Source organism: Lissotriton vulgaris, chromosome 1_1 (genome assembly GCF_964263255.1).
Source record: "Lissotriton vulgaris chromosome 1_1, aLisVul1.2, whole genome shotgun sequence".
NCBI classification, from domain to species: Eukaryota; Metazoa; Chordata; class Amphibia; order Caudata; family Salamandridae; genus Lissotriton; species Lissotriton vulgaris.
Window position 1 is genome coordinate 278,559,565 of NC_141685.1, and position 27,407 is coordinate 278,586,971.

The 27,407-nt window shown below is 49.7% G+C and overlaps 1 protein-coding gene across 2 annotated transcripts in view; it reads left to right on the plus strand.

Annotated features, from left to right (window-relative positions):
- KIF2C (kinesin family member 2C) overlaps window positions 1-27,407 on the plus strand; it is a 1,247,488-nt gene that overhangs the window by 385,767 nt on the left and 834,314 nt on the right. For both annotated transcript variants that reach the window (XM_086952306.1, XM_086952307.1), the window contains one exon: window positions 21,903-22,003. In XM_086952306.1, coding sequence (XP_086808432.1) covers window positions 21,903-22,003 — 101 coding nt within the window. The remainder of the gene's footprint in view (window positions 1-21,902; window positions 22,004-27,407) is intronic.

Here is a 27,407-nt window from a genome sequence, read left to right on the forward strand (position 1 = left end):
AACTAGTGCAATGGTGGCTTGCTTCCAGGCATCGGGGGAGAGGTAGTGAGCGATCTTTCTAAGGATCCTGATACAGCAGCAGGTAGAAATAGTCCTGCTGACTTGACGGTCAAGAGTGAGGTGTCTATCAGTACCCCTAGATTCCTAGCAAATTGGGAGGGAAGGGTACAGTCCCCAAGGGAAGCTGGCCACCAGTCACTTGACCAGATTTCCTGATTGCCCCCGAAGATCAAGACCTCTGTCTTCTCCCCATTTAACTTCAGGAAGTTCTGTATCATCCAGTGTGAGACCGCCTCCATACAGTTCCTGAAGTTCAGGGCAGATTCACTCACTGTGTGAGAGACCATGATTTGGGTGTCGTCTGCATAAGACAGCATCTCAAGCCCAAAAGATCTCACTACCCTGGCAAGTGGGGCCACATAGATGTTAGAGAGTGGGACTTAAAGTTGAGCCCTGGGGGCCCCACATTGCACAGGTTTTGGGGGAGAGAGGAACTCGCCCAGCTTCACCCTTTGTTCTCTTTGGTTGAGCCAGGAGGCTCAAAGCCAGACCTCCGACTCCTATCTCCCTGAGGCGAGTGACCAAGATAGAGGGAGACAGGGTATCGAAGGCCGCCATGAGGTCAAGCAGGACCAAAAGGGTAGTATAGCCCTTATCGACCTTCGAGCGTATGTTATTGACCACAGTAAGGGCACATTCGGTGCTGTGGGATCTTCTAAAGCCATGTTGTGACTCATCTAGGAGGGTGGTGGAATCCAAAAAGGAGCTGAGGTGGTGGTTAAGATGTGATTAAAGTATTTTTGCCGTGGTGACAATGAAAGTCTAATACCTCAATTTTAGCTGAAAAAAATCAAATTTTGTTTCTCCAATTTCTGGTTAGGAAAGTTCTGGAATCTACGCGGATCCACAAATTTCCTACCACCCAGTGTTCGCACAGGTCTCCAGATAACAATGGTACCTCACTCAGGTGGGTGGGTCAATTATCCTCGACAGGCAAGGGCCCAAAAAGTATTGAGGAGGCATTAAAATTACCTATCACAAAACAACCTGGATTTCAAAAGGGGTCACCTGGGTTTTTGGCCCTGTGCTCGGCGGCCATCTTGGGAAACTATACTCTCACCCAGCATTCCCCAATGTCTCCTGATAAAAATGGCACCTCACTTGTTGGTAGTCAATGTGGCTAAAACAGGAAATGGCCCAAATTGTATTGTGAAGACTTAAAAATTACCTATAACAAAACAACCTGGTTTTGGGGGAGAGGGGCACCTTTGTTTTTGTCCCTGGGCTCGGCGGCCATCTTGGGGAAACTACCCAACCTACACATTTCTGATAACTGGACATCCTGGGGAGTCCAATGAGGTATGGCTTGCATGGATCCCCCAACGTTTACCTACCCAGAATTCCCTGCAAACCTCAAATTCTGATAGATAAATCTGCCGTGTGGCTTCCTCACCTTGTGAATATCCCCCTTGCGTCAGCAACATTCGGAAATTCTTTTCGTAGCCTCGCACCGACGTGGACGTGGACTTGGACGTCATAGAGACACTGCATCGCTCGCGACTCCGCTGACGTCACCGACGCCTACAATAGGCCCACGCCGGCGTGATGACATCAGTTCCCTTTTTTCCGCGTCAACGCTAACGGTTATCGGGAATCTCTTAGCCAACTGGTACTTTGTTGCCTTTTTGTTGCCTATTTCTGCTTCTTTGTATCCTGTCCCTTCGACGATGTCATCTAAGAAGACCGGCTTCAAGCCCTGCAGGGAGTGCGGTAAAATGATGTCTATTACCGACACGCATGATGACTGCATCTGGTGTTTGAGTTCCGACCATGATGTGGAGGATTGTTCTTCATGTCGGAAGATGAACCCGAAGGCCCTGAGGGAGAGAGAGGCCAAGCTCCTGGTGGCGAAGATGAAGGCTGGGAAAGGGAAATCGTCGTTCTCGTTCTCGAAGGGCGAGGTCGAAGTCTAGGTCTGGATCTCGAGAGGGGTAGTCTTCGAGGTCGGCTTCGGATCATGCTTCGAAGTCGAAGAAGAAATATAAGAAGAGGAGACATGAGTCCCGACGTTGTTCCGGTAAGGAGTCTGGGTCGAGGTCACCGAAGAAGGTACGTTAGAATGTGGTTACTCTGGATGTCTCTGAGCCTGAAGGTGAGGCCTCACCTTCGGAGTCGCATGGGCGATCTCCTTCTCCGGCTCCGAATCCGTCTCCGGCGCCGTCCCCGGCCCGAGAAGAGGAAGAGGCCCAGGAGGATGTGGATTCCGTGCCTGTCGAAGAGCTGAATCCGATTCCCCAGGTTCCTTGTGAAAAGGAAGCGAAGAAACAAGACCAGTTTGCAAAAAAGACCTTTTCATCGGCAAGTATGGCGTTGAAGTCTACTAATGCCACTTGTCTGATGGGGAGATATGTGCATGCCCTAATGGATTCTTTGTGTGTCCTGGTTCATAAAGTTCCTGATGCCAGCAGGAAGGATTTTGAGGAAGTGATCTGATACTCGGGCGGTGGCTCGTCAGGTTATACAAAGTGGTCCAGACACTGCCGATTCTGTGGCATGTATCATGGGCGCTGCTGTCGCCACTAGAAGTTCAGCTTGGCTGAAATCCTCAGACTTTTCGGCTGATCAGGCGACCTTGCTGGATCTTCCTTTTGATGGTTCTGGTCTCTTTGGGAAGAAAGCTGATGCGGCCCTTGAGAAATTTAAGGATAGCAGAGCGACAGCTAAGTCTTTGTGTCTCCAGATCAGAGGCTCTTCGACCAACAGGAGGTTCAGGGGCTTTTGTTCATTCTTCCTTTCGGAATTACCGACAAGGGCAGCAGCAACAGCAACCGCAGCAGCAGCAAAATTCTATGTACAGATCGTACAGGGGAAAGCAAAGAGCGCGTCCTCGTGGATGTCAGGCCTCTTCCTCCTCCTCTTCTTCCAACCCCCCTGCCTCAGAAAAGCAGCCCTAGATCCGCTATTCAGGGTCATGTGGGTCCAGTGGGGGGTCGGCTTACCCATTTTCTACAGGATTGGGAATCTGTTACATCAGATCTTTGGGTTCTCAATCTTGTAGAAAATGGGTATGCCCTTCCCTTTCGGTAATTTCCTCAGAATTACCCTCCTTGTCAAGGCTTTTGCACTGAGGAACATCTGTCTCTTCTGCAGGAGGAGGTGCTAACTCTGTTACGAAAGGGTGCGATAGAGGTGGTCCCAGAGCAGGAAAGGGGTCAGGGATGCTACTCCCGGTATTTCCTGATTCTCAAGAAGGATGGCAGACTTTGTCCAATCCTGGATCTCAGGATCATGAATCTCTATCTGAGACCGGAGAAATTCAAGATGCTCACCCTTGTTCTGGTTCTCCAAGCGCTGCTGGAAGAAGACTGGATGGTGTCGCTCGACTTGCAGGATGTGTATTTCCACATCCCAATCCTGAAGTCGCACAGGAAGTATCTCCGTTTTACGATGGGATCGCAACACTACCAATTTGCGGTCCTTCCGTTTGGTCTTACTACTGCGCCTCGAGTCTTCACCAAGGTGATGGCAGTGGTGGCAGCTCATCTCAGAAGGTCAGGGATACCAGTGTTCCCTTACTTGGACGACTGGCTGATCAAGGCGGGGTCGTCGGAGAAGGTGCTCCATCATCTGCAAGTGACCACTCAGTTGTTGTACAGGTTGGGTTTTTCAATAAATGTACCCAAGTCTCACCTGGTGCCCTCCCAGCGCAACCTGTTCATAGGTGCTGTACTGGACACTACTGTTTGTCATGCATTCCCTCCTCAAAGGATTCGCGACATTCAGGAAATGATTCCTTTATTTTTCAATGGAGCGGTCGTTCCAGTCCTGAAGGTACTTCGCCTGCTCAGTCTGATGGCTTCTTGAATTCTGTTGGTCAACCATGCATGCTGGCATATGAGGGCACTCCAGTGGTGCCTCGGCACAACGGAGATCTCAGTGAGTCAGTGAGGATCTCCAGAGAAACTGCAGCGGATATGTTTTGGTGGAGCGTGGAAGGCAATCTGTCACAAGGAAAGCCTTTTCAACTACCTCCATCGGTGGCCAAAGTGATAACGGATGCATCCACTCTAGGGTGGGGTGCTCATCTGGGGGATCTGGAGGTCAAGGGTCTTTGGTCTCCAGAGGAAAGGTTGCTTCACATCCCACCCACCCCGCTCCCGCCTCCCAGCTGCCCCGCCCTCGCTCCGCCCCCCACTACGCCATTTATGGCAGAGTCCACGCGTACGCGCAGCGGGCGCTCCGATTGCGCGCCGAAGGTGCGCCAAAGGTAAGCCCGTCTGCGCCCGTCCGCCCCAGGACCGTGCCCAGTGCCAGGACCCCTGGCCTCCGCAGATCCCAGCCCGCCCGCCGGACGTACGACGCCGCCACCCTCAACGCACTCTACGCCGGCCGATACCCGGGCTGCTACCGAGCCACCCCGAGACGCACCCACGGACCCTTCTGCTGCAACTCCTGCAAGTTCACCTGCATCCGGACCTGCACTACTCCAGCACCAACCAAGACCAAGACGAGCAACAGCAGCAGCCACCTGAAATGCATCCTGCTCAACACCCGCTCCGTCCACAGGCACGCCATCGAGATCTGGAACCTGCTCGACACCACAGCCCCAGACGTCTCCTTCTTCACGGAAACCTGGATGAACGCCTCTTCAGCGCCCGCCATCGCCATCCCAGACGGCTACAAGATCGTCCGAAGGGACCGCATCAACCACACCGGAGAAGGCATCGCCATCGTCCACAGGAACACCATCCGCATCACGACCAACACCGACACCCTCGCACCCGCCGAGCACCTGCACTTCCAGGTCCACATCAACCCCAAGACCACCCTCAGAGGCACCCTCATTTACAGACCCCTGGGACAACGCACACAATTCAGCGAAGACATCGCCGACTTCATCAGCCCGCTCGCCCTCTGCTCCGCTGACTACATCCTCCTAGGGAACCTCAACTTCCACCTGGAGAACAACAACGACCGCAACACCACCACCCTGCTGGACAACCTCGCCAACCTGGGACTCAAACAGCTGGTCACCTCTCCCACCCACTACGCCGGACACACACTCGACCCAGTCTTCTCATCCAGCAAGGACATCGACTCACGCCACGACCGAACCACCGCCCCCCACCACCACCCTCTGCACCTGGACTCCGATCAGCACCGAAGACACCGTCCGCACGATGAACTCCATCCACTCCGGATCTCCGACCGACCCTTGCCCTCACCACGTCTTCAACAAGGCTGACGCTGTCATCGCACCCCACCTGCGGGACATCATCAACACCTCCTTCGACACCGCTACCTTCCCAGAGAGCTGGAAGAACGCCAAACTCAGCGCCCTACTCAAGAAGCCATCGGCCGACCCCACCGACCTCAAGAACTACCGCCCCATCTCGCTGCTCCCGTTTCCTGCAAAAGTCAACGAGAAGACCGTCAACAAGCAGCTGGCCGCCTTCCTCGAGACGAACGGATCCCTCGACCCCTCGCAGTCTGGCTTCCGGGCCAACCACAGCACCGAGACTGCCCTGATCGCAGCCACCAATGACATCCGAGCGCTGCTCGACAACGGAGAAACAGCGGCCCTCATCCTTCTAGACCTCTCCGCGGCCTTCGACACTGTCTGCCACCGTACCCTAGTACAACGCCTCAGCAACGTCGGAGTCCGAAGAAGGCACTGGAGTGGATCACCTCCTTCCTCGCCGGAAGGACACAGAGTCCGCCGCCCTCCGTTCAGATCTGAAGCCACCGAAGTCATCTGCGGCGTTCCTCAAGGCTCCTCGCTCAGTCTAACCCTCTTAAACGTCTACATGAGCCCCCTCGCAGACATCGCACGCCAGCACAACCTCAACATCATCTCCTACGCCGACACCCAGCTGATCCTCTCCCTCACCAACGCCCCCGCCACCGCCAGAGCCAACCTTCACAAAGGGATGAAAGAGGTAGCCGAATGGATGAAGAACAGCCGCCTGAAACTGAACTCGGACAAGACTGAAGTCCTCATCCTGGGATCCTCACCCTCCGCTTGGGATGACTCCTGGTGGCCCCCTGCCCTAGGCAGCGCACCCAAACCAACAGACCACGCACGCAACCTGGGCTTCATCCTGGACTCCTCCCTCTCCATGACCAGACAAGCCAACGCCGTCTCCTCGTCGTGCTTAAACATCCTGAGCATGCTACGTAAGATCTTCTGGTGGATCCCCACCGAGACCAGGAAGACTGTCACCCAGGCCCTCGTCACCAGCCGTCTGGACTACGGCAACTCCCTCTACGCCGGAACCACCGCCAAACTCCAGAAGAGACTCCAGTGGATTCAGAACGCCTCAGCACGACTCATCCTGGACATCCCCCGTCGCAGACACATCTCCGGACACCTGAGAGACCTGCACTGGCTCCCGGTCAACAAGAGAATCACCTTCTGTCTCCTCACCCACGCACACAAAGCCCTACACATCCAAGGCCCAGGATACCTCAGCAGCCGCCTCAACTTCTACGCTCCCAAACGCCAGCTTCGATCGACCGGCCACGCCCTCGCCGCCGTCCCCCGCATCCGAAGAGCCACCACAGGGGGACGGTCCTTCTCCTACCTCGCCGCCAAGACATGGAACTCCCTCCCGACCCACCTCCGCCTGACCCAGGACCACCTCACCTTCAGGAAGCAACTCGACCTGGCTGTTCGAGCAGTAGCGGACCCCCCTTCCCCAGCGCCTTGAGACCCTCTGGGTGAGTAGTGCGCTATATAAATGCGATGATTGATGGATTGACCTTCTAGAGTTGCGGGCGATACGTCTGGCGCTCAAGGCCTTCCTCCCTTCCCTTCGCGGTCGGTCAATCCAAGTCCTGACTGACAACACGACCGCGATGTGGTACATCAACAAGCAGGTAGGAGTGGGGTCGCAGTGTCTCTGCAGAGGCTCTGCGTCTCTGGTCCTGGGTTCAGGACCACCAGATTTGTCTGATGTCCTATCTGGCCAGAGTTCTGAACGTGCGTGCAGACAGTCTCAGTCGGCAGTTCTCTGCCGACCACGAGTGGAGGCTTCACTTGGAGGTGGTGCGTCACGTCTTTCGGACGTGGGGAACTCCTCAGGTGGACCTATTTGCCACTCGTGAGAATGCTCTGCCCGTCCTTCTGCAGTCTCCAGTATCCAAAGCAAGGAGCCTTGGGGTACGCGTTTCAGTTGAGTTGGGGAAAGCCACTATGCGTTTCCTCCCATACCTCTGATTCCTCGGGTTCTGAGGAAGATTCGCCAAGACCGGGCCCAAATTATATTGGTCGCCCTGGACTGGCCGAGAAGGGTTTGGTATACAGATCTTCTCCACCTCTCCTCTCACTCGCCGCTCTGTCTCCCTCTCAGGGCATACCTCCTCTCCCAGATGGAGGGGCAGGTTCTACACCCCCACCTCCAGACATTGCACCTTCATGCCTGGAGATTGATCGGGGCAACCTGAATTCCTTTTCTCTCCCGCCTGACGTAGATGTCATCTTGTCAGCCAGGCGTGACTCTACTAAGTCCATCTATTCATATAGGTGGTCGAAGTTTGTCACTTGGTGTGGTGGAAATTCTATTAACCCTTTGAGAGCCCATTTGTCTGATATTCTCCAGTTTGCCTTTTCTCTGGCGCAGCAAGGGCTTGCTGTTGCCACGGTTAAGGGCTATCTTTCTGCGCTGTCGGCATTTCTCTGCTTGCCTGACCAGCCCTCTCTTTTTGAGTCTCCTGTGGTTTTAAGGTTTTAAAGGGCCTCACAAATAAGTTCCCTCCTTCTCCTTTTATTGTGCCTCAGTGGGACTTAAATCTTGTCTTGACCTTTCTGATGGGTGCTCCTTTTGAACCTCTTCACAAATGTCCTATGAGGCTTTTAACTCTTAAGGCGGTCTTCCTCGTTGCAATAACCTCGGCAAGGAGGGTAAGTGAGCTTCAAGCTCTTAGTTCCAAGCCCCCTTTCTTGTCCATTCATGCTGATCGAATGGTTCTTAGGACCAGGGCTGCTTTCCACCTTGGTCAATCCATTACCCTCTCTACCTTTTATCCTCCCCCACATCCTTCCAAGGAGGAGGAGAGGTTACACCGTCTGGACCCTAAGAGGGCGGTGTCTTTTTACCTGGACAGAACTAAAGACTGTCGTTTGGATGACCAGCTCTTCATTGGGTTTGCTGGCTGCAAAAGAGGAAGAGCGGTCCTAAAAGAACCTTGTCAAGGTGGATCGTTCTGTGTATAAAAGATCTGCTACTCTTTGGCCGGTAAGGAACCTCCAGAGGGTATAAGGGCTCATTCTACTGTAAATGTAAATGTAAATGTATTGGCATTTATATAGCGCACTACTTACCCGTAGGGTCCCAAGGCGCTTCGACCGCTGCGAAACCCTTCCTGGCTTCCCTGAGAGATGGTCCCTTAATGGGTATCTCCAGGGTGAGACCAGGCATCCCCGGCGGTCTGGTGGGGCCGTTAGTGAAGATGAGGCAAGCTAATGCCCAGAGTTGCCGAGTGTGATCGCTGATCAGAGTGGGCACCGAGGCGAGAGAATTATCGAGTCCGCTGACCCTGGTCCAGAAACCTGCCGCGCCGGGAATCGAACCCTGGTCCCGGGCCGTCCTCTGCTCTCGGGTCTGCCGCCTCTAACCAGTGAGCCACACTACTTCACTAGAGCCTAAGTCTTCCACCTCAGCATTGGCTAGAGGTGTTCCTGTTGAGGACATTTGTAGGGCGGCAACTTGGTCTTTCCTCCACACTTTTGCGAAGCATTACTGCTTAGATACCGAAGTGAGGAGGGACGGCCACTTTGCGCGCTCTGTCCTTCAGGATTTCCTGGTTTAGAAGAGTTGACACCCTCCTCCAGGAGTGGGGACTGCTGTGGGACTCTATTCACAAGGTGAGGAACCCACACGGCAGATGTATCTATCAGAAGAACAAGTTACTTACCTTCGGTAACGCTTTTTCTGGTAGATACTATATCTGCCTGTGGATTCCTCACTGACCCACCCTCCTCCCCGTAGTCTACTCTTCTATACCCGAGTTACTGTATTGTTTTTATTTTATGGTCAAAGGAAATGTGTTATTTCAAATGTTTTCTTACATTTGCTTCACACTGTGTGTTACCTTGACTTTCGTGTACTGTGTATACTATGTATATTTCTACTGTCATTGGTCCATCCGTGTGCCTCGATGGCACGGAAAAAAGGGCGGAACTGATGTCATCACGCCGGCGTGGGCCTATTGTAGGCGTTGGTGACGTCAGCGGAGTCGCGCGCGATGCCGTGTCTGACGTCCACGTCGGCGCGAGGCTACAAAAGGAATTTCTGAATGTTGCTGACGCAAGGGGGATATTCAAAAGGTGAGGAATCCACAGGCAGCTATAGTATCTACCAGAAAAAGCGTTACCGAAGGTAAGTAACTTGTTCTTTAGCTACAAAAAATTCCACATTTTTGCGTGGAATCACCGTGCTGGCATGAAAGTCCTTCTCAGCATTCCCCTTGTTCTCCCAAGTAAAATTATAAATTTTTAGCCAGTTCTGCTTTGGACACCCACGCAAGTGAGTTATTTTTAAAAAAAATGTAGCGCTTAGAATTCTTGTGCTAAACTCTAAATCCCTATGTTTTGTGCTCTTCTAGTCACAGGCCTTTGGCACACCCACACAAGTGAGGTATCATTTTACTCTGGAGAACAAGGGGAATGCTGGGTTGTAGGATATTTGTGCCAGCACGTTGATCCCACACAATGTATGGAAAGTGATTTTTTTTTCCAGCTTATTTTGATGTTTTCAGGAGTTTCTGGGTAGGAAAACATTGGGGGACCCACGCAAGTCGTACATCATTTGACTCCTGCGGGTGTTTAGTTTTTAGAGATGTTTGGATTTGGTAGTTTCCCAAGATGGCTGCCGAGCCTGGGGACAAAAACTCAGGTGATTCCTCCCCTGGAAAAACATGGTGGGCCTTGACGTCGAAGATCTGAAAGAAACAGGTTAGTATTAGATTCCCCAGGCGTCAGTCTGGATCCGTAAACTTTTGCGTAGCAGTACCCCTGCGCATCTGTAGGAGTAGTCTGCAGGCGTCCCCTGCTGCTCCGCGTCCGTCGTCGGCGTCGTGCGCCGTGAAGACGTCGCTGGAGTATAAGGCTAGACGGGAGCGGTCCCGCAAGCTGCTCGAGCTCCGGGTGTCGGCCCCGCGTCGAGAGCGGTCCCGGAGGTCAAGGGAGCGATCGAGGGAGCGGTCGCGGAGCCGTTGCCGCTCCAGAAGTCGTCACCATTAATCTGGTTCCTCAGGTAGGAAACACAAGAAGTCGGGGCGTCATCGTACCCCCGCGCAATGCGGCCGGGGGAAGGGGAGGGTGACCCCACCCCCGCGTGAGTCGCCGACGCGGCCTGTTCCATACCCTGCGGTCCCTGGGCAAGGCGCGTCGCCCGAGGAGATAGAGGCGTTCCTCATGGCCATGAGGGCTCTGTCTCCTCCGACGGGTTCCGCGGCGCCTTCGGGCCCTGTGGTCCCGTCCGGGGGCCCTAGCGGTTCGGGTGATCCTGCCTCGACGCCGTCGGGTCTACCGGCCTCTCCGGCGCCGATTCAATTGGGGCAACCCCAGGCGCCGCCCCCGAGCGGCGCCGGTTCTCCATCCCACCCCTGAGAGTCTGGTGATCCAGGCCTCCACTTCCCAAACCGCATTCTCGTCGGCCCCACCCGACAGGGAATCTAAGAGGTACGACCAGTATGGCAAAAAGGTCTTTCCGTCCTTGAGTCTGGGACTGCGGTCTTAGTACACCGCGTATCTCTTGGGCCGCTACACCCACTCTCTGTGGGATACGGTCGCGGACCTGCTGCCTGAACGCCCGCCGGAGGCAAGGCTATGATTGAAGGCCGAGACGCAGCAAGATACTCCATCAGGTGTGGTCTTGATACGACCGACTCACTGGGCAGAGCGATGTCCACGACGGTGGCAATTCGTCGCCACGCCTGGCTGAGATCCGCCAACTTCTCGGCAGATGTCCAGAATGCATTGATGGACATGCCGTTTGATGGCAGTCGCCTGTTTGGCGACAAAGCGGACCTTGCGCTGGAGCGCTTTAAGGACTCCAGGGTCACGGCCAAGCCCTTGGGTCTCTCGACCCAGCGCCAGCAAACTGGTTCGTTTCGCTCCTTTCGTGGCCAAGGAAGGGGTGGTCCCACACGTGCTGCCAGCCACGCGCCGCAACAGACTTATCAACGCGGCGGCCGTGGAAACCACCGTGGTGGCGGTCGGGGACAGCGGCGAGGTCAGACCACACCTCCCCCGCAGCATCCGCCACTAAATCCTCATAGTCCGTGTTTTCAAGCCCATGTGATGCCGGTGGGTGGCAGGGTTCGCCATCACCTCTCCCACTGGCGCACGATAACATCGGACAGGTGAGTGCTGCAGCTCGTCCGAAGGGGCTACTCCCTCCCCTTAGAGACCACTCCTCCAGCCATGCCACCGCAGAACCACTGTGTGTCGGGGGACCACTTGACACTTCTGCAGGAGGAAGTTATGGCCCTCTTGGCCAAGGGGGCCATCGAGCGCGTTCCTGGGCCAGAAGTAGGACGTGGTTGCTATTCCCACTACTTTCTGGTGCCCAAGAAGGACAAAGGGGCCCTACGTCCTAACTTGGATCTAAGGAGCGTCAACGGCTTCCTCTGGAAGGAGAAGTTCAAGATGTTGACTTTGGCTCAGGTCTTGGCTGCTCTCGACCCGCAAGACTGGATGGTAGCGTTGGACTTGCAGGATGCGTATTTTCACATCCCCGTCCTGCCGTCCCACCGACGTTACCTGCGGTTCACGGTAGGCCACGAGCACTTTCAGTTTATCGTGCTCCCCTTCGGCCTTACCAGCGCCCCACGGGTGTTCACAAAGGTGATGGCGGTGGTCGCAACCCATCTGCGCAGGTTAGGGGTTTCAGTCTTCCCCTACCTAGACAACTGGTTGTTGAAGGCCGGCTCGCCCCAGACAGTCGTCCACCACCTTCAGATGACGGCAGACCTCTTGCACGACCTGGGGTTCTCCATCAATGTGCCGAAATCACACCTGTGTCCCTCTCAAAAGCTCCTTTTCATCGGAGCGGTTCTCGACTCGGCGCAGTTTCGGGTTTATCCTCGAACGGCGGGTCCAGGATATACAGGCTTTGATTCCCATCTTTCAGCCGTTATCCCGGGTTTCGGTCAGGTTGACGCTGCGGCTGCTGGGACTGATAGTCTCTTGCATCCTTCTGGTGCATCACGCCCGGTGGCGGATGCGGGCTCTGCAGTGGGACCTGAAGTTTCAGTGGGCCCAGCATCAGGGCAACCTGTCCGACCATGTCTTGATCTCGGAGGGCACTGCAAGACAACTGCAGTGGTGTCTTACGGACCGCGATTGGGTCAGAGGCAGATCCCTCACCCTTCCCCAGCCGGAGCACGTTGTTGTGACGGACGCGTCCCTCCAGGGCTGGGGAGGCCACCTGGGAGAGGCAGAGATCAGAGGCATCTGGTCTCCGGCGGAATCCCGGCTCCATATCAACCTGTTGGTGCTCCGGGCGATTCGTTTGGCACTGAAAGCATTCCTCCCCTTTGTCAACGGGAGTGTAGTGCAGGTGTTCACGGACAACACCACCGCCATGTGGTACTGCAACGGGCAGGGCAGGGCAGGGTGGGGTCGTGGACCCTTTGCCAGGAGGCTCTGCGCCTCTGGCAATGGCTGGAACGTCAGGGCATGACTCTGATGGTTCAACACCTGGCAGGTTCTCTGAACGCCATGGCGGATTAACTCAGCCGTCGGTGCTCGATGGATCACGAATGGCGTCTGAACTCGGACGTGGCGCAAGGCCTCTTTCGGCAATGGGGAGAGCCTTGGTTAGATCTATTCGCCACAGAAGAGAACGCGCAATGTCATCAGTTCTGCGCGTTGGAGTTTCCAAGACGGCACTCGCACGGCGACGCCTTTCGGCGCGAGTGGAGTTGCGGTCTGTTATACGCCTTTCCGCCTATACCACTTCTGCCCAGAGTGCTGAAGATCAGGCGCGACCGGGCCCAAGTCATCCTTGTGGCTCCGGACTGGGCTCGAAGGTACTGGTATCCCGAGCTACTCAGCATGTCAGTCGGACCCCCGATCCGCCTGCCCCTTCAGGAGGACCTTCTGTCGCAGCAGCAGGGGACGGTCCTCCACCCAAACCTGTCCAGCCTCCACCTCCATGCGTGGAGATTGAACGGCGACAGTTGAGGCCATTTGACTTGCCTCCTGAAGTCTGTGATGTGATTCTGGCAGCCAGGCGTTCCTCCACGAAATCGGTATACGCCTGTCGGTGGAACAAGTTTGTGGCATGGTGCACAGCAAAGGCTGTGGATCCTCTCTCTGCCCCTCTTTCTGAGGTTCTTCTCTTCCTTCTTTCTCTTGCCCAGCAGGCTCTGCTCTGGGCACTATCAAGGGCTACCTTTCTGCCCTTTCGGCCTTTCTAAGGCTACCTGATCAGCTTTCTTTGTTCAAGTCCCCCATTGTAACAAGATTCTTGAAGGGCATCACACACATGTATCCACCTGTCCCGTTTCTGATGCCTCAGTGGGACTTGAACCTGGTTCTAACCTTCTTGATGTGTGCTCCCTTTGAGCCACTTCATTCCTGCCCTCTCCGTCTCCTGACGTTAAAGACGGCCTTCCTGGTTGCCATCACCTCTGCCAGGAGAGTGAGTGAGCTCCAGGCTCTTTCTGTCAAACCTCCTTTCATGTCCATTCATCCAGACAAGGTGGTTCTGAGGACTAGACCTTCTTTCCTGCCCAAAGTTGTCTCTGCTTTTCACATCGGGCAGTCCATCACCCTCCCTTCCTTCTTCCCGCCTCCGCATCCTTCAAAGGATGAAGAGCGGCTCCATCGTCTGGACCCAAAACGTGCGCTTTCATTTTATGTGGATCGCACACGCCAGTTCCGGGTGGATGACCTACTGTTTGTTGGCTACGTGGGTGCGAAGAAGGGACGGGCGGTACATAAACGGACCATCTCTCGGTGGGCCGTTCTGTGCATCAAAGCGTGCTACTCTTTGGCTCGGAAGGAGCCTCCTGTTGGGCTACGGGCCCATTCCACTCGGGGCACGGCGGCTACTACTGCCCTGGGCCTGGGAGTCCCTTTGCAGGACATTAGCCAGGCGGCTACGTGGGCCTTGCAGCACACTTTTGCGAGGCACTACTGCCTGGACAGTCAAGTCCGGAGGGATGGCTTCTTTGGCCGTTCGGTCCTCCAGGACTTTCTGGTGTAGGATTGTATTGGTTCGCAGACCCACCACCGGGGTTGATATTGCTGGGGTATCTATTCTAAGGTAAGGAATCTAATACTAACCTGTTTCTTTCAGATGAACAAGTTGCTTACCTTCGGTAACAATATATCTGTAAGAAACAGTAGTTAGTATTAGATTCCTTACCGCCCCACCCATCCTTCCCGTTCTGCGAACTTGATACCTAGGGTTAAGGACTCCCCTTTCAGGGCCCTGGTTTCAAATGGCACCAGTGTTGGTTCTCACATGGCTCTGCGTGTTCTGGCGCGGAAAGGTTGTGTGCAAAGACCTGACGTCAGCACGCGGAGGCGGCGTCTATATACTCCAGCGACGTCATCACGACGCCGACGACGACGGACGCGGAGCCGCAGGGGACGCCTGCCGACGACGCCTACCGACGCGCAGGGGTACTGCTACGCATAAGTTTCCGGATCCAGACTGACGCCTGGGGATATTCTAAGGTAAAGAATCTAATACTAACTACTGTTTCTTACAGATATATCGTTACCGAAGGTAAGTAACTTGTTCTTTTGGGCCCTTGCTTGTTGTGGGTACTTGACCCACCCATGCGAGTGAGGTATCCTTTTAATTGGGAGACCTGGGGAAATGCTGTGTGTGAATTTGTGGATCTACGTAGATTCTAGAACTTTCCCACACACAAATTTGAGAGTGGTTTTTTTTCCAACTAAATTTGAGGTTTGCAGGGAGATCTGGGTAGGAAAATGTTAGGGAACCCACGCAAGCCATACCTCGCAGTATTCCCCCGGGTTTTCAGAAATGTGTAGGTTTCCCTAGACTGCCGCCAAGCCCGGGGTCAAACTCATGGGAACGCCCTTGCAAAACCAGGTTTTTTCGTCATAGGTAATTTTGATGTTGCCTCATTAGGTTTTGGGCCCTTGCCTGTCGTGGGTACTTGACCCACCCACTCAAGTGAGGTACCATTTTTTTATGAAGACTTTGGGGAATGAAGGGTGAGTGGAAATTTGTGGATCCAGGCAGATTCCAGAACTTTTCACCACAGAAATGTAAAAAAAAGACATTTTCCTCACAATTTTTTTAGGTTTGCAAGTGATTCTGTGTAACAGAACCTGATGAGAGGCAGTCATGTTACCCCCTCCTGGATTCCCCTGTGTGTCTAGTTTTCAAAATTGTATAGGTTTGCTAGGTTTCCCTGTGTGCCGGCAGAGCTAGGGTCAAAAACTACAGCTAGGCACTTTGTCAAAAAAAGGGTAATTTTTCACTGTGAAATTGTGGTGTGTCCCTGCTGCGTTTTGCGCCATTTCCTGTCGTGGGCACTAGGCCTACCCACACAAGTGAGATCCCGTATTTCTCTGAAGACTTTGGGGAACTTGGGGTGGGTGGACAGTTGTGGATCCAGGCAGATTCCAGAACTTCACCACAGAAATGTGAGGAAAATGTCTTTTTTTTTTTCCGCTTGTTTACAATTTCATAAAGGTTTGCAAGGGATTCTGGGTAACAGAACCGGGTGAGAGGCAGTCAAGTCACCCCATCATGGATTCCCTTGGGTGTCTAGTTTTCAAAAATGTATAGGTTTCCCTAGGTGCAGGCAGAGCTAGGGGTGGAAACCTACAGCTAGGATCTTTGCAAAACAAGCATTTGCAATGCAATAGGTCTCATTACAGAAAGTTTGAGCATGTGCGTTATCATTATCATTTATGTCAATAGCTCAAACTTTTAGTAATGCAAGACCTATTGCATTACAAATACTTGTTTAGGAAGGCTCTCATTTTTGTTTGAGATTCATAACAAACTAAGAATACTGACAACTAAAAATATTACTTTCAAAGCCAAACACGTCTCACAATTCCTCAACAATCAAAGAGATGGTTTGCTGTTTCCTTTAGAGGAATGTAATTACATTATTTTGATTTAACAGTTTGTGAAAGAACTGCTTAGGGCGGCATAGCGAATCAAAGTAATGATGCCACGCCGTTTACAGTTCTGTTCATGGCCCAGAAGGGACCAGTTTCAATGTCTATCGCTTATATCGTTACAAAACGCAGTAAGTTTTAAAACTAGTAACTACACGCTGTATGATTATTTAGCAAGGTATGGAAGACTGAAGGAGGCTCTGCATATCCTCCGGCCAGCTCCGCCATTCTTGAGCCGACACAGGCTGAAGTTGACTGCCAACTGTGCCATAAACCGGCAGGTCAGTCTGGAGTTTTCCAATCTCCTGGACGCAATGGGCTGAGTAAAAAAAACCCTAATACAAGGGCAAGAATGTGTGCCTCCCTGGGGAGGGGCCGGGCCTGTGCAGGGCGGGGCGCCTTCGTTGTTAGTCACAACAAGCCATTAAGCCACCTTTGTCTTTGTTTCATTCGTATTTTAGTTGCAGCGAACTGTCTGTGAAACTGTGTCTGCGAGTGATAGACAACAAGGAAAGACGAGGGAGAAAGAAACCAAAGGCGCCTTGGTCATGAGACACTGGGAACAGAACAACCGCTTGTGTACGCACTATGCATGAATTTTGCAACCCCAAAGGAGAAACATTTATGAATCGCAGAATCCTTTTGGGTGGGATTGGACAAATAAATGCGAGGTTTTCTGCCAGTTGCCAAGAAAGAACATGTGTATGAGAAGCTAAACAAAGGCATAATTCTATCCTGTGCAGGATGAATTGCATGCACTAAATGTGAGGTGCATGGACTGGGCATATAGGTCTGGAACTGTGGCAGTGAAGTTGCCCCAGCCCGACTTTGGAAGTTCTATGGTAAAACAATCGGTCTTGAAGGGTGCCTCACAAACGCACAAAAGCCTTACAGGCTCACCCCTTGCAAAGCAGGAACTTCCATCTGAATTTGCAGTGAGTGCCCTGTCTCCATTAAGGCTCAGGCCTTCAATAAGTGTGCATTTCTCGTGTTCTGCTCCTGTGCCAAAACCCAAGTTCAAAGTAGTGGGCAAGAAGTAAAAACGTCTCAAACACATAATTTGATCATCTTCTCACACCCTTCCTTTTCCCGCCCAGCCCCCTATGCCATGTTTACAAGATGAACACAATCGGGCCTGCACGCTGCAAATGTTTCCGGAAACACAAATAACACATTTAGTCCTGTCATATAGCTAAATATTTTCTATATACTGTGTTAAGTTAGCATGAGCTTATTAAATGTTTAAACGCCATTTTACCTTTCTGCCTCATTTTGCACACGACACATAATTGTTGTTTTAGCTTTCAACCTAGAAGAGCTTTGTGATTTACTTGAGAAATAATGTTATTACTCTATCAGTTTTGCTCGGTACACTGTCTGCACAGTGAGTGCTGAAGGCTGCAAGGATAACTCGACACAATGTTGCTGTGAGGTCTGATCTTCGCACTTCCATAGACATAACACACATGCTGCTGCCAAAATCTGGCTCTAGGCGGGTTTCATATTGTTGTGCTGAACACACACGAAACACACTTGATGGTGCTTCGCATGCAGAGAGCTGGTGGAAGATGTGATCCTCTGCCACTGAGATTTTGAGGTATGGGCCCGCCCTGCTAAAACCCAAATGAGACCATCATAGATATAAAATATTATGCTAAATAGGGAGGGTGTGAATTAAGCGTTGTTAATTCCTATTAATTTCAGCATCTTAGAATGCGGTCACCATTCGCTTTTTATGGACTAATAACTATGCTGATAACTTTGTTGCTTATAATGTTTGCTAGTATTGTACAAGATACTGCGTTTGAGAACCATGCATTAGTAAATAAATATTTCAAACATGCACGTGTCCTCATTTACTCCATGTTCTGGTTTGCAATGATTATATAACGAAAGTGTTAATGTGTTCCACGATACCTGAGGTAATCGAAGTTCATGTTCTGGTCTGTCTAAGCATTGGGAGTTTGTTATGACCAATGAGACACTGTAGCTAGCTCGGTAAGGGGTTTTAGGGTACTGAGGTGAGTTTTGGGTCATCCTAATTCACAGAGGTTCCAGATCTCTATGCACAGTTCTGTAGGAGAACGTAATTCCCGCTACAGTCCGCAGAGTGCGGCTCCTGGTGGCGTTGGTTCCGTAGTTGTGTTTTCTTTGGAGTTAGCTGCTCATTTGGTGTTGGCGTGGGCGATTCCTCGTTAAGGTTTTATCAGACCCCTTGCACCCAAAGCATCAATCATCTATAAATATGTAATATTTTTTGATATGGCTTTATATTTCTGGGAGAGCTGTGCCATGGGGACTGCTTTTTTGCTCAGTCGATGCTGCTGTCGGCTGGCGAGTGACCTTGAAGCGCCTCAGAACAAGAATGGGGGGGAAACTCCGTGTCCAGCCACTTCCCACGCCTTAGCCCCAGTGTGTCTTTTTCCCGACAGCAGCACCAAGACGCCGGCTCCTCGGCGATAACCACCCAAGCAAACGAGCCCAGTCTCCGCAGCACACATTGTTCTTCAAAAAAGGCTGCTTAAACGTAACTCTTTCTTAGGGGTACAAGAAGGAAAGGGGTGGGGGTGGCGGTTGGAAATGCAAAAGCATAGGAGACTGGACAGGGAGAAAGGCAGGAAGAGTTAGGAGGCGGAGGTAGAGGGGGAAGGACAGGTGAGAAGGGTGCTTGGGCAACTGATTTAACAAGAGAAGTGCTGAGAGCGGAGGAGTGAAGAAAGCAAGGAACGCATGGGCGGTAGATCAGATTGGTGGATATGCAACAAGCCCACGAGTGATGTACGCGCGCCACAGCGAATGATCTGTTTTTAATTATCTGGGCACGATAATTTAAAACAGATGTGGCCTGTGGAGGTAACTGACACCAATTGGCCGTGGGTGGAGCAACGGCGGGACACAGAATAATTGCTATATACCCGGCATATAATAGAAAACCATTGCAAGTCACTGCTCAATTTTTGGCTCTGGGTTAGTCGGGTTCTTGGTGAACCTACAAGTTCTATATTTCCCCACAACCAGTAAGGTCTAGCGGATGTAACGTATATTGCCTTCAAAGAGCTGTCCTAATTAGAAGGTAAAGGTTAATATGTTGACACAAGGCTGTTTTTTCAACTAATTAAAATGTTTTCCTATATTTAACTGTTAGTTTCCATAAAGAAACCTTGAAGGATCTACACAAATGACCCCTTGCTGATTTCAGGATTGTCTACTTTTCAAAAATGTATAGCTTTCCAGGATTCATTATTGCTTTCATACCCATGTCTACCATTAACTGGAAGGAGGATGAAAGCACAAAAAGTAGCAAATAGGCTATGTCCCAGAAAAATGGCAAAACTGTGTAAAAAATGTTGGTTTTCTGACAACTCAATTTCTAAAATCTGGGAAAATTGTGATTTCAGCCCCACAAACCCTTCGATACCCTTTGTAAGGAAAAACCCAGATGCTTTCATTTGCAGCACTTTGTTTCCCCCCATTTTCCCCTAAAACAATTTAGCTGTATTTTGGCTAATTTCTGGGTCCCCTCCAGGGGAATCCACAAACCCTGGGTACCTTTAGAATCCCCAGAATGCTAGAAGAAAAGGACGCCAATTTAGCTTGTTTACCTTATGTGGTCAAAAAGTTACAGGGGCCTAAGCGCAAACTCCCCCAAATGGCCAAAAAAGGCTAGGCGTTGGGGTGTGAACCTTGTGACGAAAGGGTTAGCAAAATGGTTAAAATACAGGTTTAAACTCTTATGCTTATACTGGGTTTCTTTAAACGCCATCTTTAAAACCTGTTTTCGTGGTTATTCAGGGTGTTGTGACTGCGTAGTTAACCCAGACTAAAACCCCTTTTTCATAAAGTGTAAAACACATATATGCACACATATTAAAGTATTTTACACAGGAGCGGTTTATTACTGTATTGTCTAAAGGCACGTTTTTCTAGTGACTTTCTTTAAAAAAAAAACTCTCTAAAACCTATTTTCATTTTTTTAGGTGACATTGGTGCCCGTGACGACTGAAACACATAGGCACATATAGTATTTTTGGAACTAGGGGGTTTATTACTGTACAGTCAAAACTCATGGTTTTCTAGTGAGTTTCTATAAAAAGAATCTCTGAAACCTATTCTCCATTTTTGCTGTTGTGCTGGGAGTCGCGGGGATGTTGGAACCCATGATCACTGCGAAGATGTTGTGGAGATACACAGCAAAAGCAGGAATTAAATAACCACCACCACATTCAAAATGTTGAACTATATTGATTCTGACTGGTTGTGAGTGGGGGTATAAATGGGTATGATTCTGTGAGTGGGTGCACAACTATCTGAGTGAGTCTACCTATGATTGGTTGTGAGGAAGCATGAGTGTGCATGAATGAGTGGGTCTGGCTCAGTGAATAAGTCTCTGTGAGTGGACACATGAGTCTATCTATAGGTGGGTGCATGAGCCTATGAATGCTTATGAGTACATACGTTGGTCTCTAGGTGCATTAGTGTCTGAGTGGATATGTGAGTGGGTGTATGAATGTCTGACTGAAATGTGAGTAGGTACAGGAGTCTGTGACCAGCGAGGGTATGTGTATAGATGCTTTTGTTTTATATTTCCACCAATATTTGGGATGTCACTGCAATAGTGTATACTGGTGGGGCTGGGGTGGGTGCTGGCAGCTTTGTATATAGTGCAGGCAATTAAAAGAATACATTTTGGACACTACTTCTGTCACTAACGCCCCTCCCCTTTCTAAAACATGTCAGAGTATCTCTACCCTGACCCCTTATGTTGGCTTTGACACACATTTTTGAGCCCTGGGAATAGTTTCCGATAAAATGGCGGGCACAACTTTGTTAGGTTGCGTCCAGGAATTACCTTGGTTTTTCGCCCCAATTTCTCGGTCCGCACTGCACTGATCACCCTTAAACTTTCCACGATACACAGAACGTACAACTACTTTAACACTTTTTTAGGAAAATTAAATGATTTGTCGAACGCCAAAGTTGTAGGCAGGTCAAAAAATGCAATTCCTATGGAAACTAGGTCCTAACTATAGCTACCTACTGGTGACCTCCTGTAAGTTATATAGATTAGTGTGTGTGTGTATTTGTGTGTGTGTATTTGTGTGTGTATATTTGTGTGTGTATATTTGGTCTTGGGTTGCTTGTGTTCCAGTTCCGAGGATCTGGTTTTTCATTTGGGCTGGACGTTTCCTATTGGAACAGGATCAAGGCTGGTTTGCTTATGGCTGGATGCAATCTGAGGTGGTATTGTGGGTAAAAAAGATGGATTGGGATGTTGCCCCCTAGTATCCGTGACCGATTAATTCAAGCATACCACCCATCATTTTGTGTGCATTAGTGAAAGATGAATCTTTGGTTTCTCACTGGCAAGACATTTGCATCAGTCATGGTCTGGGGGCACCAATCCAAAGGCACACATTAAAAGGATGGAATTCTTTCATCCACCTGGAGTTTATATGCATTATTTTATTTAAAGAATGTTATGCTTAATGCATATTCTCATGTATATTCCTATAAAGATTTCAATTTAAAATTTAGTTCCAGCACTGCGTTGCAGAAATTAGTTTACATGCCTTTTAAATTTCATGCTGCTTAACATCGCTATGTGCTTCTGGTTATTACATTTTGAGTGCCTATGTCAGAAACGCCCCTCTGATGGTTTGGAGTCTTAGACTGGGATCTATATTTATTTTCTTTTTTCCCTGGAATGATTTCAGATTTTTGAGGTTTGGTAGAATTGTGTAACATGTAAATCAATGCCATATTTTGCTTTCCTTAGCTCGAAGAAAATCAAACATTGTAAAAGAGATGGAGAAAATGAAAAATAAGAGGGAAGAAAAGAAAGCACTTCACTCTGAGCTAAGAACTAAACGTGCACAGGTGAGTCAACACTGAGGAAAATCAATACATAAAATACCCTACATGTCCGTATAAATTTTCAGCTAACTAGTGATTTCTGAATCGGGGTCTTCCTTTTTATGAAAATCCTATGGTTGTGCAATATATTGGAACAATGAAACAGTTTTACTGCATTTTCCATAAGTCTTTCTTTTTAATTATCAGTAATATAGCAGATTAATACCCAGCTCTACACTGTCCAGTGCCTAGTATGTATGTCAAACCTGCCCCTAATTGTATGGTAGGGAGTATATTTTTATTAGTGGTACTCAGTTGTGAAGTGAGTTGCTCAAGTTTTAACGGACTTTACTCCGTGCTTGTTCTGGTCAGTGATGCAGAAGTGTGATTTTGATAGTTTTAAGTTTGCTTAATTAGTTGGTGGTTTGGCAACACATGTAGCAAGCATTATGGATTAGTCTTGGGCCAGGGTGTTGGTGTTTGTGCAATTGCAGGTATAAAGCACTTGGGCATATCGGTGAGGCAGAAGAGCTCAATAGCCAAACTTGTCAGTTATTAACATATCCAGAGGGGGCTGTAAGTTCATGCACTGGTTGAGCAAAATCTCTTGCCAGAACCTGTGGATGGTCAAGAGGTGCTCATTTCTTGCTTAGGAGTATCATTCTTTGTTTTCTGATGGTTACTTCTGAATGCAGCTGGCGCACCCCTATTGAATAGTCACTAGGCATCAGCTGGATCCTCAAACTTTTAAGCAACACTCCTGTGCTCTAAAAGGTTGGTGTTTTGTGCCTCTGCGCTGATGTCCTTCTGCTTGAACTGACACAAATCTGCATATAAACACCACCCATACATACAGATGTCAGTTTTTTGCACCGGCAGACACTGCACCGGAGCTGCTCCTTCTGACAAGATTAATTCTTTAACTACCATTTTATGTCACTGTGCATAGTGAACAATGTCGCCCAATAAAACTATGGGGACTTTGGCAGATACGTCTGTAATGGATCCCTATGAAGTATACCTTTGGTGTTTGAGGTTGGCACAAGACTCCAGGGCCTACAACACATGCACCTAGATAAATTCATAGTCTATACAGGACATTGAGGCAAAACTTGTTGCCAGACACCGAAAGACTCCACGCCATGACTGGCACATTTTGAAAAGTCCTCCTTCCGAAGTGGTTCCTGCTTCAGATCATCCTCTTGATCAGTCATAGGGCTAGTCGTAAACACAAAGTCCAAGCCAGAGCGTATCATTGTGCCTCTGTTTTGCTCCTGATCTGATTTTTGTAGCCAGTTCAAAGTCTAGTCCTGATGCGGCCTAAATTTCCTCCACCATTGGCCACGCTGCCGTAGATTAAGTTCCTTGAGGCAGAATTGCTCCTTTCATACCTTACTCAACTATCTACTTTTAATAGTGGTGCAGGAGCAATTTCTGTTGCTCTCTTTTGGCCTCTCTGGAACCCCCAACAATTTGCTACACCCACTGCAATCACTTTCATTTACACCTGAGGGGCAGTCTTCCTCCTAACTCCATGACTGGTGGCTAATGGTGAGAAGTTGTCAACCACATCCAGACATCCAACTTGCTAATATTGCCAGTTTTCACCATCAATATGCCGAGGTCTCACCTGACTCCTTAAGAGAAACTTCTGTTTTTCAAAGCCATTCAAGACCTGGTAGTTGTGTGCCTTTCCCCTGAGCAGAGTCCAGGACATTCAGGGTATTAACCTGAAATTTCAACTTCTGTCTTGGATCTCAGCAAGGATGACTAAGACAGATGGGATTACTTGCATTCTGTCCTGTCTACTGCTTGAGCATTCTAGGTGATATATGTGGGCCTTGCAGTGCTATTGTATGTCCCTGTGGGCACAGCTCCTTATGCTCTTTCAGATTATGCCCATAATCTGGAGGAGACTGCAAAATACCTGGTGGCTATTTGACCACCATTGTCAGTGGTATACCGATCTCCTTAGCGCACCATGAGCTGACCGTGGTGACAAATGCATCATTTCTGGGTTGGAGAGGCCACCTGGGAGTGGTGGAGATTGGAGAAATCCGGTTTCCAGCGGACATTCAACTCCTCATCAATCTTTTGGTGTTTCAGGCAATTGCTTGGCACTGAAGGCCTTCCTGTCCTCCATCGACAGTAGATTGGTACAGCCGCTCACGGACAACTCTACTGCCATGTGCTACTGGAACATGTGGGGTGGAGTGGGCTCATCGGTCCTGTCCTAAGCAGAGCTGAGCCTCTGCAAGTGTCTGGACAATAGAGGATTTTCTTGGTGTTCCTTTAAACTCCAGGGCTGACCTGCTCCGCCGGCAAAGCCTAGCAGATCACAAATGAGTTGCAGATGGAGAAGGCACATGGCATCATTTAAGAATTGGAGGAGCCCAAGCTTATTTTTGCCACTGCTTCTAATATGCAATGCCAATGAATTTGCACGCTGTCGTTTTCAAGACTGCTCTCTCTGCGAGACACATCTCACCTAAAGTGGATCGTGGGGATCATGTATGCTTTTCTGCTTTTCTGCTGCCATCTCCAACCTCAAGTTGAGATGACCAGGAATCCCTAACCATGACAAAGTTATCTTGTACTGGATTGTGCAAGGAGAGTTAGCATAAACTCATTGGCAGGCGTTTTGGGAGCATCTTCTGTTGCTGCAGAATGGCAGGGTTTTGCACCCTGGCCTGCGCAATCGGAACTTCCATGCTTGGAGATTTTCCAACAAGTTGACTGCCTGACCTTCCCCCGAAGTTGATATCTTGGCAGAGAGGCACCGCCTAACTAAGTCAATATACACTAGCCTTTGTGACAACTAAGTTGCTTGATTTGGTACCAGCCAGATCCAACCACTGCAAGCCAAACTGTCTGGAGTGTTGCTTTTAGTGTTCTTTGGCCCAGTAAGTCTTTATTTTGGGCACAGTTAAAGGTTATTTATATGCTTTGTTTTTTTTGTGGTGCGGTTACCGTACCAGCCTTTATTCAAATCACCTCTTGTGATTCATTCCTAAATGTTCAGTGTCCGTTTCCCCCTCCACAGTCGAACTTGAATTTAGTCCTCCCATTCCCAATGTGTACTCCTTTTGAGCCAATACGTAGCTGTCCACTTAATGCTCCTTAGTCTGAAGAGCAAGCTTTTAGGCCTCGGTCAACGCACTGTATATTTTTTCCTGGACAAGCTGCTATTTACAACCACAGCTTCCTTTCTTTCAAAAGGTGTCACTCTTTTATGTCAGACTGCATATTACCCTTCTTGTGTTTTTTGTTCTACCCAAGGAGGAAAAAATACTCCAGTGTTTGGATCTTAAATGAGTCTTTAGCTTCTACACTGATCGTACCGAGGAACGTCTGTTGGATGATCAGTTTGTTGTCTTCTCTAGGTGAAAAGACCAGGCAGTTTAAAAATGCCCATCTGATGCATCGTTCTGTACATCTAAATCTGCTATGGACTGGCTAAGCAATGCACAAAAGGCTTGCAGGCTCATTCCACTAGAGCAAATGCTACTACTATTGTGTTGGCACACAGAGTGCCTGTTCTGGATATTCGCCAGGCTGCTACACGCGGGAGTCTGTCCATATGTTTGTAAGGTACTGTGATCTAGACAATCATGTCTGGCCATAGTCCTACATGGCTTTTAGATTTTCGGCACCTCAATCCCACCACCTGTGAGGTACTGAATGGGTGTTTATTCAAAAGAGGAAGAATCCGTGGTTGGAAGTATCCACCAGAAGAACAAGTTACTTTCCTTTGGTAACTCATTCTGGTGCATTCTCTAACCTATTCTGCAATGACCCTCCTTGTTCTGTAAACTGAAGTAATTCCATTTAAAGATCTGCACACTAGTCAAGCCTGTCTGCAGTTGGGCTTTGTGTCTGGGGGCATCAATAGCCTAGAAAACTAACGGTTCTCATTGGTGGCCCTTAATTGCCGTACTGCCCCACTTCCAAAGCAGAACGACGTCTGCACAACATATGTTACTCACACGCAGGAAAAACTGTTGAAAAGTTTTCAGATCCAGTCTAACACCTATAGAATTTTCAAAAGGTAAGTATTCTAGTGCTTGAAGCTACCACCAGAAAGAGTTACCCAAGATTAGCATCCAATGAGCCAACCTTTTAAGAAGCTTGAATGGTGGGTTGATGTGATCAGTTATGAAGCAGAGTAGTTGTGTGAGCACATGGTATGTTAACCGGGGTCTTATAAAGCGCTCAGCTACTCAAGCAGAGTGTCCCGGCAGCCAGGTTTGGAGCTCCTTTCTAAAAGACAATAAGTTGTCGAACTTTCTTAGTGACAGTTGCAAAGCTTTCCAAGCCTTGGGCGCAAGGTATCTAAAGGAGCGGCCTGATGCGAGCACACTTGATAGCCGGGATCGTGGCCAGCGACATTGAAGCAGAGCGCAAAGCTCTGGCCGGATGGTGAAAACTGATCCTATGCCTTAAATAACCAGCGCCCTTGCCAAGCAAGGCCTTAAACGCAATTGTAGTAATCTTAAAAACAATGCGTTTTCGTATGGGCCACCAGTGAAGGGATGTAAGAAGCCCCGCAGCGTGGGATCTCCGGTTAAGGCCGGAAATTGCCTGCGCTGCAGAGTTCTACACCACCTGCAAGCGAGACAAAAGATAGTCAGGGAGGCCGACAAAAAGCGCTTTCGCGTAATCCAGCCTAGAACCAATCAAAGCTTGTACAATCGTCCTCCTATGGGCAATAGATAGAAGTGGGAGGAATGTTCTCATCATTTTTAAGAGACCAAAACACTGACCCACCAGGCTCAGAATCTGTGGTTTAAAAGTAAGGCCATTGTCCATCTTTACTCCGAGATTCTTGCCAACTGCAGTATCTGTGGCAGGTGGGAACATGGCTGCCGGCCACCAAGACTTCCAGCCAGGGTCAGGAGGGCAGCCAAAGAAGAGAACCTCAGATTTATCTGCGTTGCATTTTAATTGATTTAATTGGAACCATGCAAAGGCGGCATCCAGGCAACTCTTGATCTGCTCTCCATTAAAGTCTGAGTTCTTTCCACAGGTGAAGAGGAGCTGTGTATCATCAGCATAGGAGACAATCCGGGCACCGCAAGACTCTGCCAGTGCCGCCAGAGGGGACATATAGATGTTAAAGATAGTGGGGCTCATGAATGTGCTCCTCTGTTTGGGCTAAAAGCATGGGTTCTTAACTATCTGTTAGTGTAATCTAGAAGGAAAAACCTCAAATGCTGTGGCAGTATGTAATATCAATAGGAACCAATGATATATGGCAATATGTAGTACGAGGTACTCGTGGAGGAACATTTTGTAACCTGGTTTAAGTGAGATAATGGAGTTTATGGTTCATGAAAAACTTTTGCCTCATGTTGCAGTTAGTGAGTAGGGGTGCCTAGGTGGAACAGGTACTTGTTCCAGACCCAGATATCGACAGGTGGTGCACACG